The sequence below is a fragment of the Copadichromis virginalis genome, linkage group LG10 (assembly GCF_057382275.1).
Source record: "Copadichromis virginalis isolate Kocher_CV1m ecotype Utaka linkage group LG10, C_Virginalis_male_GT1.1, whole genome shotgun sequence".
Lineage (NCBI taxonomy): Eukaryota > Metazoa > Chordata > Actinopteri > Cichliformes > Cichlidae > Copadichromis > Copadichromis virginalis.
The window spans coordinates 1,022,078-1,042,772 of NC_140627.1; the positions used below are offsets into that span (position 1 = coordinate 1,022,078).

General features: G+C 43.2%; 1 protein-coding gene across 8 annotated transcripts in view; it reads right to left on the minus strand.

Moving 5' to 3' along the window:
* The window catches only part of LOC146699599 (disks large homolog 2-like), a 173,682-nt gene that overhangs the window by 18,423 nt on the left and 134,564 nt on the right, over positions 1–20,695 (minus strand). For all 8 annotated transcript variants that reach the window (XM_085469337.1, XM_085469335.1, XM_085469338.1 and 5 more), the window contains 2 exons: positions 16,904–17,060; positions 3,844–3,946 (listed from right to left, as the gene is read on the minus strand). In XM_085469337.1, coding sequence (XP_085325463.1) covers positions 3,844–3,946; positions 16,904–17,060 — 260 coding nt within the window. The remainder of the gene's footprint in view (positions 1–3,843; positions 3,947–16,903; positions 17,061–20,695) is intronic.

The window sequence follows — 20,695 nt, forward strand, 5'->3', positions numbered from 1 at the left end:
TTAAGTACTTTCTGTTTACTAATTACACACACTGATTCTGTATTGTCATAAATATGATTATTATCTTGAAATGATATTTTGATATCATTTTGAGGCTATATCGCCCACGTCCACCCCAAATCACCTGTGCAGTACTCTCAATAAAAATCCTTCCAATAACCTGTTTGGGGAAGCAAATTGTTTTAGATTTCTGATCAGCTGATCAACACTTCACTGAGTCCACGTAGCTCCTAGAGAGGAATTCTGATAGAAGATAAGATTAAAAATGACACAAAAACTAAACTTAAATCTCATTAATGAGAGATAGACTTAAGTGTTTTTAAGGGGTCGCTCAGTGAGAATTTTCACATTAAATGGGAACTAAAAATACTTTGGTTCTCTTTTTCTTTATTTGTGAAACACTGTGGACGTATTCAACGTATATGCTGCCTCGGTGAATAAACTTCACAATAATATATTTTCTTGAAATGCTGTAAATTGGTTTGCAAACATCTTGTCCACACATATATTCATTCTGACTGTGTTTCATTTGCTTGTGTATGGGGGTGTTTCCAATGCAGATATTGCAATAAAGAAACATTTTTACACTACAATGAACTAATCTTTGTCTGACAAAGTGTTCAAGAGTGAAACGACTTCTGTGAGATTCTTACATTGCGTCCATTGAATATAAGTGCATAGGTGCTAATTCCGTAGGTGTCTCATAAGTTTACATACCCTGGCAGAACTTTCAGACAGTATGGATGATAACACACAACCTTTTCTTTCACTCGTTGTTGGCTGACGCCATTTATTGTCAAACTGTGGTTACTCTTTTTTTTTAACACAACACAAACTACCCAAATGACCCAGATCAAAAGTTTACATACCCTGGTGACTTGCACACAACTTGACACAAAAAGGTTAGAAAGGCTATGAAATGTCACCATCGTCACCTGTGATGTGTTTGCTTGTAATCAGTGGGTGTGTATAAAAGGTCAGTGACTTTCTGGGCTCCTGACAGACCCGTGCATCTTTCATTCACTGATGTTATTCTAAGTCATGAGGAAAGCAAAAGAATTGTCAAAGGATCTGCGGGAAAAGTTGAACTTTATAAAAAAGGAAAGGTATATAAGAAAATATCAGCAATGTTCAAACTCTAATTAAGAAGTGGAAAATTGGGGGTTCTGTCGAAACCAAACCACAGTCAAGTAGACCAACTAAAATTTCAGCTACAAGTGCCAGAAAAACTGTTGGGGATGCAAGGAAAAATGTACAAATAACTTCAGGCTTCACACAGGACTCTCTGAAAATGTGGTGTGGCTGTTTCAAGATGCACAATAAGGAGGGACTTGAAGAAAGATGGGCTGCATAGTCGAGTTGCCAGAGGGAAGCCATTACTACACAAATGCCGCAAAGTATTCCACTTACAATATGCCAAACAGCACAGAGACAAGCCTCAAACCTTCTGGCACAAAGTCATTTAGAGTGATGAGACTTAAACTGAACGTTTGCCACTTGGAGAGGAGTCAACAAGGCGAACGGTGAAAGGGCCACCATTCCTGATGTGAAACATGGTGATGGATAGCTGATGTTTTGGGATGTGTGAGCTACAAAGGCACAGGATATTTCATCAGAATTGATGGCAATAGGAATGCAGTAAGCTATCAAAAAAGGAATTTTTTTTTAAATTGAGTAAATTTTGCATTCATCAGCCTGGAAGCTGCAAATGTGACGTACTTGGACATTTCAACATGACAATGATGCAAAACAGAAGGCCAAGTTGGCCTGTCATTGGCTACAGCAGAATAAAGTGACATGACAGTCTCCTGACCTCAATATCATTGAGCCACTCTGAGGAGACCTCAAACTTGCAGTTCATGCAAGACAGCCCAAGAAATACAGGAACTGGAGGCTTTTTGCCAGGAAGAATGGGCAGATTTACCATCTGAGAAAGTATAGAGCCTCATCCACAACTATGACAAAATACTTCAAGCTGTCATTGATGTTAAAAGGGGCAATACAGGGTAGTAAGAACTGGGTATGTAGGTGGGGTAGTTTGTTTTGTGATTATTATCTAAAAAGAGTAAATACAGTTGTTTGCTTTATTGAACATGTGCTCAGCATCAGTTATAACAGCACAACAACGGGTACGACAGCTAGGAATAAAACTGGCACAAGGCAGCCCTGCCACAAAAACATATCAGATGGGCAACATGGGCACTAACATAACCCAGTATATAGAATAGAATAGAATAGAATAGAATAAACCTTTATTATCTCCGGATGAAAAATGTGGGTGTTACACAGCTCTTATAGCAAGGGGAATATAAAATATAAAAGGGAGACACAAAGTGGTCCTATATACATAAGCAACTGAAGTTCGTATTTACAGGTAACGATGTACAGAAATATGTATAGAAAGATTGTACAGAGATATGTATAAAATGTACAGTGAACAAACAAGCTGGTGAGTAAGATGACCAAAGGATGTTAAACTGTGTCATAGAGTCTGACGGCTGCTGTAAGAATGACCTGCGGTAGCGCTCCTTCCTACACTGTGGGTGTAAAAGTCCACTGCTGAACGAGCTGCTCAGTGCTCGTACAGTCTCATTCAGGGGGTGGGAGGTGATGTCCATGATGGATGTTAGCTTAGACAACATCCTCCCCAACCTGCTCGATGGACTTCAGCGGATGGTCCAGGACAGAGCTGGCATTCCTGACCAGTTTGCTGAGTTAGGTCTACTCCCTAATTCACACCGCCCACAATGGCGGTGTCGTCTGAGAACTTCTGGAGATGGCAAGTGTCCGTGTTATAACTGAAGTCTGCAGTGTACAGGGTGAAGAGGGAAGGAGCAAGTACTGTTCCTTGTGGGGCCCCGTGCTACAGACTACCACCTCAGACACACAGTCCCGCAGTCACATACTGGGATCTACTGGTGAGGTAGTCAACAATCCACGAGGACAGTGATGGTCCACTCCCTTTCCCTGCAGCTTCCCACTTAGCACTGAGGTCTGGATTGTGTTGAAGGCACTGGAGAAATAAAAAAAAACCATGACTCTCACAATGCAACTGGTTCTCTCCAGATGAGAGAAGACCCGATGCAGCAGGTAGGTGACAGCGTCGTCCACCTCGATGTTTGGCAGCCTCGTATAACCAGGCCTTTGGCCTCTGATAGCTCATTCTTCACCTTCATGTACACTTTGATGTTCGGTGGCACACTACTTCCGTATACAGGCCATCCCCTGCGTATGTAGGTGATGGCAGTCTGTAAGTCGCCATCAGTTGCAGTGTCTCTTTAATGCTCTACATTCAGCTTGGAGATGCTGGAATGCCCTGTATCACAGTGGCTACGTAGCAATCTGCCCAAGCCTGTGGGCTACGCGACAACGTATTGGCGATGTCATTCGAGATTCAAGATTCAAAGTGTTTATTGAAATGCTATTTCTTCTGTACACATGACAATAAACACTTTGAATCTTGAATCTTGAATGACAAATGTTTTGCCAGGGACATAGACGACCTCCGGCTTGTACCTCATGACATCTTGTAGACACCTCAATGGAGCCTTGAGTATAACAACCAAACACCAACCATGAATGAAAAGAAAAGTTTTTGTGTTATCATTCATATTGTCTGAAAAATGGTTAGGAAATCATAAATTCTGCCAGGGTATGTGAACTTATGTGCACAACTGTACATAAGGAGGTCATCACTTGGCCCAATTATAGCCAATTTACTTAGAGGCCCGCAAAGATCTATTTAAGCATTGTCCTGTGTTAGGTTTGTGCTGATTAATAAGGCATTTACACCACATGATTGGTGTGCTTGTAAAGTGCATTAACTTTTTTCAGCTGACTTACCTTCAGGTCTGTACCGAGCAATGATGGTGACCACTTGTCCTGCTCCTTTTAGGGCTGCAGCTGCTTGTTCATGTGTGGCTCCTTGTAGGTCAATGCCATTGACCTATTTTAACAACAAAGTTGAATTATTTTATTACAGTTTGCTTTACTGTATATTGTGTATTGACCTGCAATACAAAAAAGTGTACTTTATTTCACCTCAGTGTTAATGCATGGTGTCCATTAATAGGAGGACAATTCAGCTTCAGATTTAGTTTAACCCATTTATCAATTTTATTGTGAATTTTCCCAAATGACAATTGTCAAAGCCCTTAATTAAAATTAAAGCTGAAACTTTTCATTATCTTTCATCCCCGCAGGTGGGGTGGGGGTTGTGGGGAGGAGAGAGGTATGTGTGTATGATCCTCAAGCTTGGGTCCTCCTGAGGTCGAAGGTTCTATGGAGTACCTCAGCTGTTCCTACTACTGACGCAGACCACTGATGTTGTGGGCTGAACGTGCTGGAGCCCTCTTCCAGTTCTGGGGTTACAGCTCCTACTCTACTACTCCTACTACCACTGGGACCATTCTGGATTTTATGTTCCACAATTGCACCAATTGTTCATTCAGCCCCTGGTACTTCTCTGTTTTCTCATGCTCTTTCTTCCTGCTGTTGCTGAAACCAAAACTACAGTCTTGTGTTCCTTTTTAACCCCCACAATGTCTGGTTGGCTGGCCTATATACTGCTTCATCAACCAAACTAGTTTTTTGGTCATTGGGTGTTATTTCCAATGCCCATTTGAAACCTGGATCAGCTTGAAACCTGGATCCTCTGTAGCTGGGTACCAAGACAACATACCCTCAGAAGATCTACTAGATGATATGAATGCAGCACTCTGGACAATACCTACTGTGACCATAACCAGCTGATCTACACTACGGCAGCAGTGATCAGTGAGATGCTTGGCTACAAGTTGAACATGGAGAAGGAGACTTGAGGCCAAAATCAAGGTAGCATGGAGGGAGGTTAGCCAACTATTGGAGCTGCAGAAAGGTGCGATGAAGAAGGTGCCTAAGAAGTACAGCAAACTGTCTCATACCACAGGCCGTGGAAACTGCCAAGCAAAGACTCACAGCCTTCGCCAGCTGCTTTAAGGGGTACACCAGAGAGATCGAAGGCAGGAGAATAAACCAGCTGTTCTCCTCAGAACCAGCCGAGTGGCAGGGGAACAGTTTGAGAACAGCACCACCAAGGCTGGAGACGGAGCAATACTGGAAGAGCATATGGGAGAAGGACACAACCCATAACGGCAATGCTCAGTGGCTAGTGGATCTGAGGGCAGACCACAGCGACCTCCCTGAACAGGGTCCAGTGACCATCACAGTGGCAGATATCCAAGCAAGGGTCTCCAGTATGAGTTGGACAGCACCAGGGCCCGACATGGTTCACGCCTACTGGCTGAAAAGCTGACTGCACTCCACGAGCGTCTGGCAGCACAAATGAACAAGCTGCTAATAGACCAGCCACACCCAGAATGGCAAACTGAAGACCGGACAGTGATGATCACCAAGAAATTACCGGTCCCATCCAACTACCGGCCAGTAACCTGCCTCAGTACCACTCAGTACAAGCTCCTGTCAGGCATTATAGCATCTAAGATGAACAGGCACATGGCTCAATACATGAGTGGGGCACAGAAAGGGATTAGCAAGAATACTAGACGTGCAAAGCACCAACTACTGGTAGACCGAGCAGTCAGCCAAGACTGCAAGACTAGGCTGACCAATCAGCCTCCAGTGCACAGGGCACTGCCTGGATTGATTATAAGAAGGCCTATGATTCAATGCCCCACACCTGGATCCTGGAATGCCTAGACCTATACAAGATCAACAGTACCCTAAGAGCCTTCATCAGGAACTCAATGGGGATGTGGTGTACAACACTAATTTCCAACTTCAAGCCCATAGCACAAGTCACCATCAAGTGCGGGATCTACCAACGAGATGCTCTGTCCCCACTGCTGTTCTGCATAGGCCTGAACCCCCTCAGTCAGATCATTGACAAGACTGGCTACGGATACCAACTACGGAATGGAGCAGTTGTCAGCCACCTCCTGTACATGGATGACATCAAGCTGTATGCCAAGAGTAAACGAGACATTGATTCACTGATCCACACTACCAGGCTATACAGCAATGACATTGGAATGTCTTTCAGACTGGAGAAGTGTAGTCAGATGATAACAAAGAGAGAAAAGGTAGTCAGAACTGAGGGGATCAAACTACCAGAAGGCAACATTGCAGATACAGAGGTTAGCTACAAGTAACTGAGGATCCCACAGGCAAATGGGAACCATGAAGAGGTTGCTAAGAAAGCTGCAACCACAAAGTACCTGCAGAGGGTAAAGCAAGTCCTGACAAGTCAGATAAACCAGGGGTGTCAGACTCAATTACACAGTGGGCCAAAATTCAAAACTGGAACAAAGTTGCGGGCTAACATTAATATTTATTGAAAAAAAAAATCTTCCTCCAGATATGAGAATGAATCTTTTCTTATGGACTCAAACAAGTTTTGCTGAAAAACTGAATATGGAATAAGGAAAGTTTAATGCTAAACAATATATATATTAGCTGTATAATACCAGTAGGCCAGCTCTAATAGTAATTTGGTATGGCTTCGCGGGCCAAATGTAACTAGGCTGCGGGCCAAATTTGGCCCGCGGGCCAGAGTTTGACACCTATGAGCTAAACGATAAGAACAAGATCCGGGCTATCAACACCTACGCCCTGCCTGTGGTCAGGTACCCTGCTGGGATAATAAGTTGACCAAAGGAGGAGATAGAAGCCACTGACATCAAGACAATGAAACTACTGACCATGCATGGAGGGCTTCACCCCAAGTCCAGAACCCTGAGGCTGTACGCTAGGTGTAAGGCAGGAGTTCAGGGACTGGTGAGTGTCAGTACCACGGTCCAGGATGAGACAAAGGAAATCCACAAGTACATCAGGAAGATGGCCCTCAGCCAGCAGAAATACAGGAAAGAGGAGGAACCATCATGGAATTATAGGCCCCTGCACGGTATGTACCACCGGCAGATAGAGGAAGTGGCTGAAATCCTACCAGTGGCTGGACAAAGCTGGACTGAAAGACAGCACAGAGGCACTAATCATGGCAGCACAGGAACAAGCTCTGAGTACAAGATCCATAGAGGCTGGGGTCTATCACACCAGGCAAGACCCCAGGTGCAGGCTGTGTAAAGATGCCCCAGAGACAATCCAGCACATAACAGCAGGGTGCAAGATGCTAGCAGGCAAGGCATACATGGAACGCCATAACCAAGTGGCCGGCATAGTGTACAGGAACATCTGTGCCGAGTATAACCTGGAAGTCCCGAGGTCAAAATGGGAGACGCCCCCAAGGAGAATGACCGAGCTAAGATTCGGTGGGACTTGCAGATATAGACGGACAATATAGTGGTGGCTAACCAACCGGACATAGTAGTGTTGGACAAGCAGAGGAAGGTGGACATCGTGATAGACATTGTGAAAGTGAATGAAAGCAACATCAGGAAGAAGGAACACGAGAAGCTTGAGAAATACCAAGGTCTCAGAGAAGAGCTGGAGAAGATGTGGAGGGTGAAGGTAACAGTGGTCCCAGTGGTAATCGGAGCACTAGGGGTGAGTGGGGAATTTGTATATTTTTCTTGTCTTTTTTCTCATCTTGTCTGTTCTGGTAAATAATCTCTTAAAATCCAGAATAATCTTCTTTGTCTTTGTGGTGTTCAGAGCCGGTTGATATAGGCTCTGAACACAGGAATAATTAAAGCATGGGATGGACGCCTATCTCAGAGAGAGGTTGAAAATTCTGGTGAAGACTGTGAACACAGTCCCTAAAAAATCTGATACTGTCAAGTCCAGATGTTTTCCTGGCACCAACCCCTCTTAACATCCACTTTACATCCTGAACCTGTACAGTCAATGGTTGGGAGCTCAAAACTGGGACTTGGAAGGTGTTAATGGTTGAGACAGAATAGTGGATTACGGGGGAGGTGTCTCAAAGCGTGAGAAGTTCCTTTGCTAAGTGTGATGCTCGTGTCCATGACTGTGTTGGTCTGCCTCCTGAAGTTGACAATACGCTGGATACCCTACCAAAGGTTATTATGGGAGAGTTGATTTTCTATGCTCCAATTTTCCTGATTCCGCTCTTCAGGTCAGCTCTGGCAGCACTATATACTTCCCTGAAAGTGGAATTGTGGGCTTTGGGGACACGTTTGACAGCTTACAGGACCTTTGATTGGGAAACACACATTTTTCTGCTGCTACATTTCCCACACAGAAGTTGATGGATAGAACAGCTTCTGTATGAACAGTCAAGTCCTTATTGCCAAAGACACTTGACTCAGAGGAATTGTGCTGCTTCTGTGTATACGTCTGTGGATGTATTCAGGGGAGAGGATCACAGAGAAGTGGTCAGACCGGCCTCTGTGTGGGAGATAACACACTCTGTGTTTTATGCTTGTATAAACTTGAGCCAAAGTGTTTTCCCCTCTGGTCACACATCTTACATGCTGGTAAAATCTAGGCAGGACAGACTCTAAGTTTGCCTGATTAAAATCACCTGCAGTAATATGTGTGCCGTTGGGTCCACTGTAGTAGTGTTTGTATGGTGTCTGCCAATAATAAGAGAGATGTGCTAGTGTTAGCATTGACTGGAATGTACAAAGCTGTCATTTGTCAGCATTTTGAGTTTAACTTTGTAGTCTTGATTCTTTCCTTGGCATTATGAAGAAGATAAAAGTTCAAGTTTTATATGGTTTAATCTTGGTTTTAGTTCTTTTTATGTCTTTGAGTTTACTTTCTGTTTCTGGTTGATGGTTTCTTGTCAATTAGGTTCCTTTTGTGTCTTATCCCAGTGTCTCCTGTGAGAGTCTGTTGTGTCTGTTTGTTTGTTTCTCCTGACTCTGCTTTTCCTGTTTTATTTTGATAGTCCCTGTCTCATGTGCCTTGGGTTCAGTTTTGTTCCCCCTGTCTAAATTTTTGGACAGATTTCGCTTTCCCTATCATAAAGGATGGTCAAGTGTATCCTATGCTAAAGGAAGCACTCAAGCTTCATTATCGTGTCGTCCCTCAATATTGTTCTCCCTTGTTCCCTGGTTTTCTCTACGATCCTACTTTGTATTCCTGGTCCACTACATCTAAATGCTTTCTATTTAGCAGTCACACACAGTATGTTGCCCCAGGATACTTACCGGCCTTTTAAACTTATATATAAGTTCACCAGGGAGAATATGAAAAATAAAAAGTCTAGCCTTCTTAGGCTGTGAAATTTCCACCAGTAATGGGGGACATATGAAGTCAGTGTGTACAGTAAACACTGACTAATATTTAAGGTTAGATTCCCATCATCCACTGGAGCATATAGTGTCATCAGGACACTACAACACAGAGCAAACAGCTTCCCCACAGACACAGCAGCCATGGAAGTGGAGGAACGTTATATCAAAAAGTCCCTGAGTAAATCTAATTATCATAGATGGACATTTGTCAAAGTTGGGAAAGCACCTAAAAAAAATCTCCAAGCACTCTAGGAGTAAAGGACAGCTGCTGCCTAAGCAAAAATCCTTAATGATCCCTTCAGTGTCAGGAGTATCGGAATAGCTGAGAAGCATTTTCTCAAAAGGCAGCACCTCTGCTGTTTTCAAACCTCAAACAACACTACCACAAAAATTGGTACCCTGGCACAAGCCTTTAAGCCTTTAAGATAGCTACAAGAGTGCCAAAAGGTGGATTTTGTCACTTTTGACTGTTGTTCATTCAGGACAGTAAACCTGAGCTTCAGGTGATTGGGGGAGATCAAGACTGTCTTCCTCTTTTTTTAAATTGCAAACTGTGGTCCAGTTGTTAGCAGAGGGAGGGAAGGCAAAGGACTGTAACTTCGAGAGATGCTGGTTTGGCAAAGGACTCATTGGATTGAGTTTCCTGGACACAATTTCCCTGAACAATGGATTGACATAGGATCATGATCCTTTAAGCCTGGAAGCTAGTAACAATAGTAACAAGTTCAGGGTTGTTGTTTTTTTGAGGTGTAAAGGTAATGATACATCATCCTTTAGACTGGATTTACTCCATTATTCTGCCCCATGTATATCCATCATGTATTTAATGAGCTGTATGTCTTCTTCTGAAATCCCCACCTTCCGTTGCTACATAAAACAAAGTAGCGATGGTTTAGAAAATGTAGTTTTCTCTGGTCCCCTTCCCAATCAGACCAGGAGTGACATGTTTAGCTGGATGTTCTCCTTAAATGATTAAAGTGTGATTAAAATGGTGCTGGTGAGGTCGGCTGCCGTGCTGGATGCTCTGCCCTAACTTCTCCACTTTTTCGTCACTTTTTGCTATATCTGCAATAATCTTGCATGGGCATCATGCAAAACACACAAATCTGGTTTCTATTGGTCTGCAGTACACGAACATTTCACCATGTTTAACTCCGGACCCAACCTGGCCAAAGGAGATCCTGAGAGAGAACAAAGGACGCGACCCTAAGCGACGGCCTCGAGGTAAAAGAGCCGGCATCAGGAACAGGCTACGGGCTCGCGCACACCGCGCACCCATGCCCAGTATCCTGCTAGCCAATGTTCAATCCATCGAGAACAAGCTTGATGACCTCAGAGCCAGAATCAAGTTCCAGAGAGACATTCGGGACTGCAACCTCCTCTGCTTCACCGAGACTTGGCTGAACCCAGCGATACCAGACCACGCCGTGCAGCCGACGGGGTTCTTTTCGGTTTACCGCATGGACAGGACAATGGAGTCGGGGAAGAAAAGAGGTGGTGGAGTGTGTTTGATGGTGAACAACAGATGGTGCGACAGCACAAACATCTCCCCACTCACACGCTCTTGCTCGCCCAATCTGGAGCTTTTGATCGTTAAGTGTCGCCCTTTCTATCTCCCTCGGGAATTCACTGCGGTCATTGCCTGCACTGTTTACATTCCGCCTCACGCGGACTCGGACACTGCCTTATGTGAGCTACATGAGGCTCTCACACATCAACAAACACTTCACCGAGATGCCGCACTCATTGTTATGGGAGATTTTAACAGAGTGAATCTCAAACGGACATTTCACAACCTTCACCAGCACATCAACTGCCCCACCCGGGGCACGAGGACATTAGACCACTGCTACACCCCGTTCAAGAACTGTTACAAGGCTCAACCCCTGCCGGCATTTGGAAAATCGGACCATTCCGCCATCTTCCTCATACCTGCTTACAAACAAAGGCTAAAGCAGCAACCACCAATCAGGAGGGAGGTCGCTCGCTGGACGGACCAATCGGTGGCCGCGCTGCAGGACGCACTGGATGACGCAGACTGGGACATGTTTCGGCGCAGCTCTGATGACATCAACATGTTTACGGAAGCGGTTGTGGGATTTATCGGGAAACTAGCGGACGACACAGCAGAAAGAACTATCATCCGAACGTTTCCCAACCAGAAGCCGTGGGTGGATAAAAACATCCGCGACGCTCTGAGATCACGCACCGCTGCCTACAATGAAGGGCTTGTCTCCGGTAATATGGACCTATACAAGGCTGCGTCCTACAACGTGCGCAGCGCGGTCCGAAAGGCAAAGCGGAGCTACGGGGAAAAACTAGAGTCACAGCTACGACAGTGTGACTCTAGGAGCCTGTGGAAAGGACTGCGGACTATAACGGACTATAAACGACCAGCTTCTTCAATGATGAATGCCGATGCTTCACTGGCTGATGAGCTGAACACGTTTTATGCTCGCTTCGACGCCGCAGCAATTAAAACAACAAACGGCTGCGCGCGCTCGGAGTGCACCAGTGAAGAAAATGCATTCGTCATCACAGAGCATGCCGTGAGGAACACCTTCAGGAGGGTGAACACCAGGAAGGCAGCAGGACCAGATGCAATCCCTGGCCGGGTCCTTAGAGCCTGCGCTGATCAACTAGCACCGGTGTTCACGGAGATCTTCAACCTCTCCCTGGCCCAAGCTGTGGTTCCCACGTGCTTCAAACAGTCCATTATTGTTCCTGTTCCAAAGAAACAACAGCCCGCTTGCCACAATGACTACCGTCCAGTAGCACTGACTTCAATTGTGATGAAGTGTTTTGAAAGACTGATGAGAGATCACATCACTTCTTCACTTCCTCCCACCATCGACTCACTTCAGTTTGCTTACCGGACTAATCGTTCCACAGACGATGCCATATCTCACCTGCTCCACACATCCCTGAGTCACCTGGACACTGGCAGAGGGAATTATGTTAGGATGCTGTTCGTGGACTACAGTTCAGCATTCAACACAATAATTCCCTCTAAGCTTTTCACCAAGTTGACGGATCTAGGACTCAGCTCATCACTGTGTCAGTGGATCCTCAACTTCCTCACAGACAGACCCCAATCAGTGAGGGTGGGAAAACAAGTCTCCCCCTCCATCTCACTCAGCACTGGAGTGCCTCAGGGCTGTGTTTTAAGCCCCCTGCTGTACTCACTGTACACTTATGACTGTGTAGCCACATCCGACACCACCTCCATTGTCAAGTTTGCTGACGACACTGCTGTTGTGGGCCTGATCTCCGACAACATCGAGACGGCCTACCTGGAGGAGATTAGGAACCTGGAGACCTGGTGCCAGGAGAATAACCTCCTCCTAAACATCAGCAAGACTAAGGAGCTGATCGTGGACTTCACTACAAAGCAGGCGAGGAATTACAAACCCCTCATCATCAGTGGCACGCCAGTGGAGAGAGTGGACAGTTTCCGATACCTGGGTGTCCACATCACTCAGGACCTGTCATGGTCCTGTCACATAAACACCCTGGTTAAAAAAGCCCGTCAGCGTCTCTTCTTCCTCAGAAGACTTAGAGACTTCCATCTGCCACTGAAGGTGCTCAAGAACTTCTACTCCTGCACCATCGAGAGCGTCCTGACGTCAAACATCTGCACCTGGTTTGGGAACAGCACCAAGCAGGATAGACGAGATCTGCAAAGGGTGGTGCGCTCGGCAGAACGCATCATTCAATCAGAGCTCCCTGACCTGCTGTCCATCTACACCAAGCGGTGCAAGTCCAAAGCTAGGAAGATTATGATGGACCTCTCCCATCCCAACAATGGACTCTTCTCACTGTTGAGGGCTGGGAAGCGCTTCCGCTCCCTTAAGGCCAAAACAGAGAGAATGAGGAGGAGCTTCTTCCCCCAGGCTATTCGGGGCCTGAACCAGGTGTAGACTGGACTCTCCCAAACACGTCACTATAAGACTGGACTCTCACACACGTCACCACACATTTCCTATAATCCTATAATTCCTATAATTTATAATCCTTATCTTTATAATCTCTTCTGCTATTTGCACATTCTTTACTATAAATTCCTAAGTTAATTTGTAAATTTTTGTAGTAAATTGTAAATATTGTAGAACTTTTCTTCTGTCATTTAATGGTCGGGCATTGTACAGCTACAAGCATTTCACCCCCATGTCATACTGTGTATGGTTGTGTGTGTGTGACAAATAAAATTTGAATTTGAATTTGAATTTGAATTTGAAATTGTCTGAGTGGTGTCCAAAAAACGATGTGGGCTTCATAGATAATTGGGAAACCTTCTGGAGGAAACCTGGTCTTGTTAGGAGAGACGGCATCCATCCCACTTTGGATGGAGCAGCTCTCATTTCTGGAAATCTGGTCAAATTTATTAAACCCCCCAAAACGCCTCTCTGCAGCTTCTCTCCTCCTGCTACCCCCCCAAAAACCCATCTCCATAGAGACTGTGTCAGCTTCCAAACAGACAAAAAACAAACTAAAAACCAGCAACAAACAACTTAAACATAAACAATTACAAAGAAAGAACAATACAGTATCCACATCTGAACCAAAGAGTAAAACAGTGAAATGTGGATTATTAAATATTAGGTCTCTCTCCTCCAAGTCTCTGTTAGTACATGACTTAATAATTGATCAACAAATCGATTTACTCTGCCTTACAGAAACCTGGTTGCAGCAGGATGATTATGTTAGTTTAAATGAATCAACACCCCCGAGTCATTCTAACTACCAGAAACCTCGAAGCACAGGCCGAGGGGGAGGTGTGGCAGCAATTTTTCACACCAGCCTATTAATTAATGAAAGACCAAGACAGACTTTTAATTCATTTGAAAGCCTGATGCTTAGCCTCGTCCACCCCAGCTGTGAAACTCAGAAACCAGTCTTGTTATCATCTATCGTCCACCTGGTCCTTACACAGAGTTTCTGTCTGATTTCTCAGACTTTATATCTAATTTAGTTCTGAGCTCAGATAAAATAATTATTGTGGGTGATTTTAACATTCGTGTAGATGCTAAAAATGACAGCCTCAACATGGCATTTAATCTGTTATTAGACTCAACCTGGTTCTGCTGGAGGTTTCTTCCTGTTAAAAGAGAGTTTTTCCTCCCCACTGTCACCAAAGTGCTGCTCATAGGGGGTCATATGATTGTTGGGGTTTTCTCTGTATCTATTACTTTAGGGTCTACCTTATAATGTAAAGCACCTTGAGGCGACTGTTGTTGTGATTTAGTGCTGTATGAATAAAAGTGAATTGAACTGAATTCAATGGAAATGTGACTTTAATTCTGCAACATTAATTATTTTGATTTTAATTTAAATGTGTAAAACTAAATATTAGTGCTGTCAATAGATAAAAAAAATTAACTAATTAATCTCACAATTTTAATCGCAATGAATCGCAGTTACTTGATCAAAAGCCTGGTTGCAATTACATTTTTTCAACTTTATATTTAAGCTTGTAACATACATTTATGCAATATAATGAAGTATAAACACAAAGAATGTTAAATGCCTAAATTCAAAGAGAATTTGAATAGTTTTCTTCAGTCTTTTAGCACAGGCTTTCTCCTGTGAAATGCAACTTAAAAAACAAACAAACTAATAGGTAAGTATAAACTAATATATAATTATATCAAACTGCTGTCAAACAAAATATTTAAAATGTCTAATCAGATTCATCACAGGGTTACTTTGGATTAATTTTGATTAATCACGATTAAATATAATTTTTATTCAATATTAATCACATTTCATTTTGCATGAGCAGACTCGAGAAAAGCAGCTTGTTGCAATCCACTTGGCGATTGCGTCAGTCAATATGTCCGAGGTCGACTTACTGAGTCCGCGATGCTCCGTGAGGGGTTTGTCCAAGCTGGGTGACGCGTTAGCTAAAGTGCTAGCAGCATCCTGGCTAACGTATGCTTCGCGTCAATGTGATATTTTAAGCAGGAAGTGCTTCAGTGAAAATTCCATCTTGCACAACATGCATAAGACTTTATGTTGGTCGACTGTTCCGTCTTCTTGGTTTTTTAATACTCAAATTTCCCGTCGAGAGGGCCGATGTGCGTTTATCATCTTCCATATTGAGTTGATTGGTTCAGCTGCCCGTCACTACCAGATCAACTGCCCATTTGCGCATGTGCGAAGGTAACTCTGCTTGGCCAAACTGCCCGAAATGAGTTAACAGAAACATTTTAGGGATTTTGAGTCATTCTGTACTCCAGATGCGTTAATTGCGTTAAAAATTTTAATCGCGTTGACCATGATGGCGGATTAATTTGCATTAACGCATTAATTTTGACAGCACTACTAAATACTTATTTTTTAAATCGCTGTAGTTTTAAAAGAGATGTTTTCCATTCTTATTTGATTTCAGCTGCCAAGCTGCTTCTGCTTCCTTTTGTTTAGAAGTTTAATCATGATCCACCACTAACGTGACAGATCGGGACTATTGACCGATGGGACTGGACTCTGGGTTTTAAAGCAGCCATGCTGTTGGTTTAGCAGAGCTTTTTGTAAAGGAGATTGTCTGGATGGCAGCACATGTTCAACATGTTTAATATAAAAAGTATCTTCACAGATGTGCAAGTTTTTTGCACAGCTGGATGTTTCCCTTCCTTGTTAGCTCAGAAAACACAGGTTCAATCATTTCCACAAAGAATTAAAAAATTTGAACAGTCAAACTACAACTCAGTCTTTGCAAGTCATCTTAGTCTACAAATAGGATAAGACCCTTTAGAAGTTTTATTTTTATTTTGGATGGCAGTTTTTTTTTTATTGTAGATGCATCAAATGGCTCTTTCCTGACAGTAGTTTTCAGAGACATGCCATGACTAGATGGTTATACATGTTTATTTGATTAAATCTCTGCATTCTTTGCAAATTTAGATTTAAAAACAATGTTTTAAAATAACTTGCAGACACAATCTTAACCCCTTCTCCTTCTTTCTTTCTGAAAGGCTTAGCCTCTATGTAATGCTATTTTTTACCCCTAATCCTCCCATGCTGCCGAATAGCCTAATTATCTGTGAGAGGTTCTGCTGGGTGTTTTCTTAATATTAGACAAATTAGCAGTCCTTTACTATCCCTTTCCTAGCTTTCGCTGGCAATGAAGGAAATTTCTGTTTCATCATTAATTATTAATTATTTTAACAATTAAAGCAATAAAGATGAAAAACACTAGTTTTGTATTTATAGCTGTCAATTACAAATGCACATATTTAATAGATTTAATTAAAAAAATAACCTGCTAATAAACTATGACACACAGCACCTATCTGTTATCATACTGGAGCAATACTGCAGAAGAAAAAACCCACCATCCATTTGCTTTGAAAGTAAATCTAGGCCACCTGAACTATTGCACACTTTATCATTGTCCTTGGAACACACACATTTAACAAAAGTCAGCCTGTACTTGTGCAGAGCATTACAAAGAGATTCAGACTGCAACAAATAAAAACAGCTTATTTATTCAGATTTGTTTGTAAGCAGTTTGCATATTCAGTTCAATTCAGTCTATAAAAAACTGAATACAGCTGCCTCAGGATGCTTTATACTGTAAAGACCCTCAAATAGGGCTGCTATTGAGCTGTGAAGGTTTTTCATAATGAATTAAACCGCAGGTGACATCAGAATTTCTACATCAATAATTTCGGTAAAACTTAAACATATTTTGAAACATTACTATGTGTAAATCTCTGTGGATATAGTGGCTCTTGCATACTCACTGATAAAATCTGGTCACCTCGCCTCAGTTCTCCACTCAAGTCAGCGGGTCCTCCCGCAAGGATGAAGGAGACAAAGATGCCCTCACCATCTTCACCACCTACGATGTTGAAGCCCAAGCCCGTGGTACTCTTGTGGAGCACTACCTTCCTGGGTTCCCTGTGCAGACAGTTTAAATAATACATAAGCTCAGGGGAGTCAGTAGGTCTCAGCATCTTCAGCTCAGAAAGAAGACTAAAAGGTGGACAACAATTGCACAATTGCTCGAGTAAAGCTTTGTGCAGACACTGAAGCTCAGTGACTGCCAGAGCTCCACAGGGGGATAGTGCTCTACTTAGATCACTTGTCCCAATTTAGCGCTGACGAAAAAGGAGCCTCATCATATTACACACTTTCACACACTGGTTTGCTTGCTCTTTTGCTCCATCTGTCACAAACTTACAGACACTTGAATATACTAATGTATCTCAAAATATTTGAAGATTATGAGTACTGAATCTAAGGAGCTTGGAAAGAAAAGTGTCTGGACTTCTTTAAGTGGCTTGAAGATGTTTCACCTCTTTCAGAAATGAAGCTTCTTCAGTTCTAGTTCTAGTCCAGACGCTTTTCTTTCCAAGCTCCTTAGACTACGATGACCTGGATGACTGACAACCTTCACAGACATGAACACTGAATATTGACAGTTGTCAAAATGATCATCGTTAATACCCTTCACAGGTATGGTAATCCACAGAAGGTCGTTGCTGAAAATTTTGGCTGTCTACAGAGTGCTGTATCAAAGCTTATTATTATAAAGTTAAAGTTGAGGGAAAACGTAGGAAAACGTGCACATTATTAATTGATCACAACCAGTTCAAGAAACTGGCAGGTCTGTGTTAACACAGCTGAGAGAGTAAAAGGTCTAAACATCCAGCTTTATGTGATTATAAATGTGATTAAAAGTGAGACCTTCTTATGTGATGAGAATGATTTTAAATTATATTCTGGTTTTAGCAGAAAACCAAATAGGACAAGCCAGTATAGGAGAAGTATATGCTCTATTTCTAGCCCTAGTCAATATTCTTGGGGCAGCATTTAGGAACTGCTACTGCGCAAGGGAAAGTAAGCATTCTGCACATTTGTTTATTATGCATATTCAGGGACATATCCTGGTCAGAAACGACTCTGCACGTTATGTCTTTAAGACATTCCTGCAGTTTAACTCATTGGTGTGTGTTATCTGGCTTCATGGACAGATAGAGCTGGGTGTCATCTGCATAGCAGTGTAAATGTATGGTATGTCTTCTAATGATGCTGCCTAAGGGAAGCATGTATAATGTAAACAGAATTGGTCCTAGCACTGAACCCTGTGGAACTCCATAATTAACCTCAGTGTGTGAAGAGGACTCTCCATTTACATGCACAAACTGGAGTCTATTAGATAGATATGATACAAACCACTGCAGCACAGTACCTGTAATACCTACAGCATGTTCTAATCGCTCTAATAGGATATTATGGTCGACAGTATCGAATGCTGCACTGAGGTCTAGCAGGACAAGCACAGAGATGAGTCCACTGTCAGAGGCCATAAGAAGATCATTTGTAACCTTCACTAAAGCTGTTTCTGTGCTGTGATGAGCTCTGAAACCTGACTGAAACTCTTCAAATAAGCCATTCCTCTGCAGATGATCTGTTAGCTGTTTGACAACTACTCTTTCAAGGATTTTTGATATGAAAGGAAGGTTGGAGATTGGCCTATAATTAGCTAAGACTGCTGGGTCTAGAGATGCTTTTTGAGTAAAGGTTTAACTACAGCCAGCTTGAAGGCCTGTGGTACATATCCATTTGAGAGAATTTGATTCAATTCAGTTTTATTTATATAGCTTATTGTAAAGCTCCAAATTGCAACATTTTGAGAGAAGCCAGTTGAGTCTAATAACAGATTAAATGCTTTGTTGACTAAATCAGCATTATCCAGAACCAACAGTTTCTCTGTTACTATCAATAACTCGCCGGTCTCCGTTTCTTCCTCTGTGAAAACTCTGGGTGTCATCCTCGACAGTACTTGTACACAGTAGTTGTACACATTTAAGGCTATTCATCATCTCTCCCCTCCATATCTCTCTGTTCTGGTTCAGATCACCGCCCCATCTCTGTGTCTCAGATCTTCTTCTTCTCTTTCTCTCTCTGTCCCCTCTCTTCGTCTTGCCACCATGGGGAGCTTTCAGCTGCTCAGCTCCTCGACTCTGGAATTCCCGACCTCCTGATTTAAGAAATCTCACTTCCTTCTCTCTCTTTAAGTCCCAACTCAAAACTCACTTGTTCATAACAGCTTATCCCACATAACCTCTCCACTCTGCTATTTACAGTGGCTTGCAAAAGTATTCGGCCCCCTTGAACTTTCCCACATTTTGTCACATTACAGCCACAAACATGAATCAATGTTATTGGAATTCCAGGTGAAAGACCAACACAAAGTGGTGCACACGTGAGAAGTGGAACGAAAATCAGACATGATTCCAAACATTTTTACAAATAAATAACTGCAAAGTGGGGTGTGCGTAATTATTCAGCCCCCTTAGGTCTGAGTGCAGTCAGTTGCACATAGACGTTGCCTGATGAGTGCTAATGACTAAATAGAGTGCACCTGTGTGTAATCTAATGTCAGTACAGATACAGCTGCTCTGTGACGGCCTCAGAGGTTGTCTAAGAGAATATTGGGAGCAACAACACCATGAAGTCCAAAGAACACAGCAGACAGGTCAGGCATAAAGTTACTGAGAAATGTAAAGCAGGCTTAGGCTACACAAAGATTTCCCAAGCCTTGAACATCCCACGGAGCACTGTTCAAGCCATCATTCAGAAATGGAAGGAGTATGGCACAACTGTAAACCTACCAAGACAAGGCCGTCCACCTAAACTCACAGGCCGAACAAGGAGAGCGCTGATCAGAAATGCAGCCAAGAGGCCCATGGTGACTCTGGACGAGCTGCAGAGATCTACAGCTCAGGTGGGGGAATCTGTCCACAGGACAACTATTAGTCGTGCACTGCACAAAGTTGTCCTTTATGGAAGAGCGGCAAGAAGAAAGCCATTGTTAACAGAAAACCAGAAGAAGTCCCGTTTGCAGTTTGCCACAAGCCATGTGGGGGACACAGCAAACATGTGGAAGAAGCTGCTCTGGTCAGATGAGACCAAAATGCAAAACGCTGTGTGTGGAGGAAAACTAACACTGCACATCACTCTGAACACACCATCCCCACTGTCAGATATGGTGGTGGCAGCATCATGCTCTGGGGGGGCTTCTCTTCAGCAGGGACAGGGAAGCTGGTCAGAGTTGATGGGAAGATGGATGGAGCCAAATACAGGGCAGTCTTGGAAGAAAACCTGTTGGAGTCTGCAAAAGACTTGAGACTGGGGCGGAGGTTCAGCTTCCAGCAGGACAACAACCCTAAACATAAAGCCAGGGCAACAATGGGATGGTTTAAAACAAAACATATCCATGTGTTAGACTGGCCCAGTCAAAGTCCAGATCTAAATCCAATCCAGAATCTGTGGCAAGATCTGAAAACTGCTGTTCACAAACGCTGTCCATCTAATCTGACTGAGCTGGAGCTGTTTTGCAAAGAAGAATGAGCAAAGATTTCAGTCTGTAGATGTGCAAAGCTGGTAGAGACAGACCCTAAAAGACTGGCAGCTGGAACTGCAGCAAAAGGTGGTTCTACAGAGTGTTGACTCAGGGGCTGAATAATTACACACACCCCACTTTGCAGTTATTTATTTGTAAAAATGTTTGGAATCATGTCTGATTT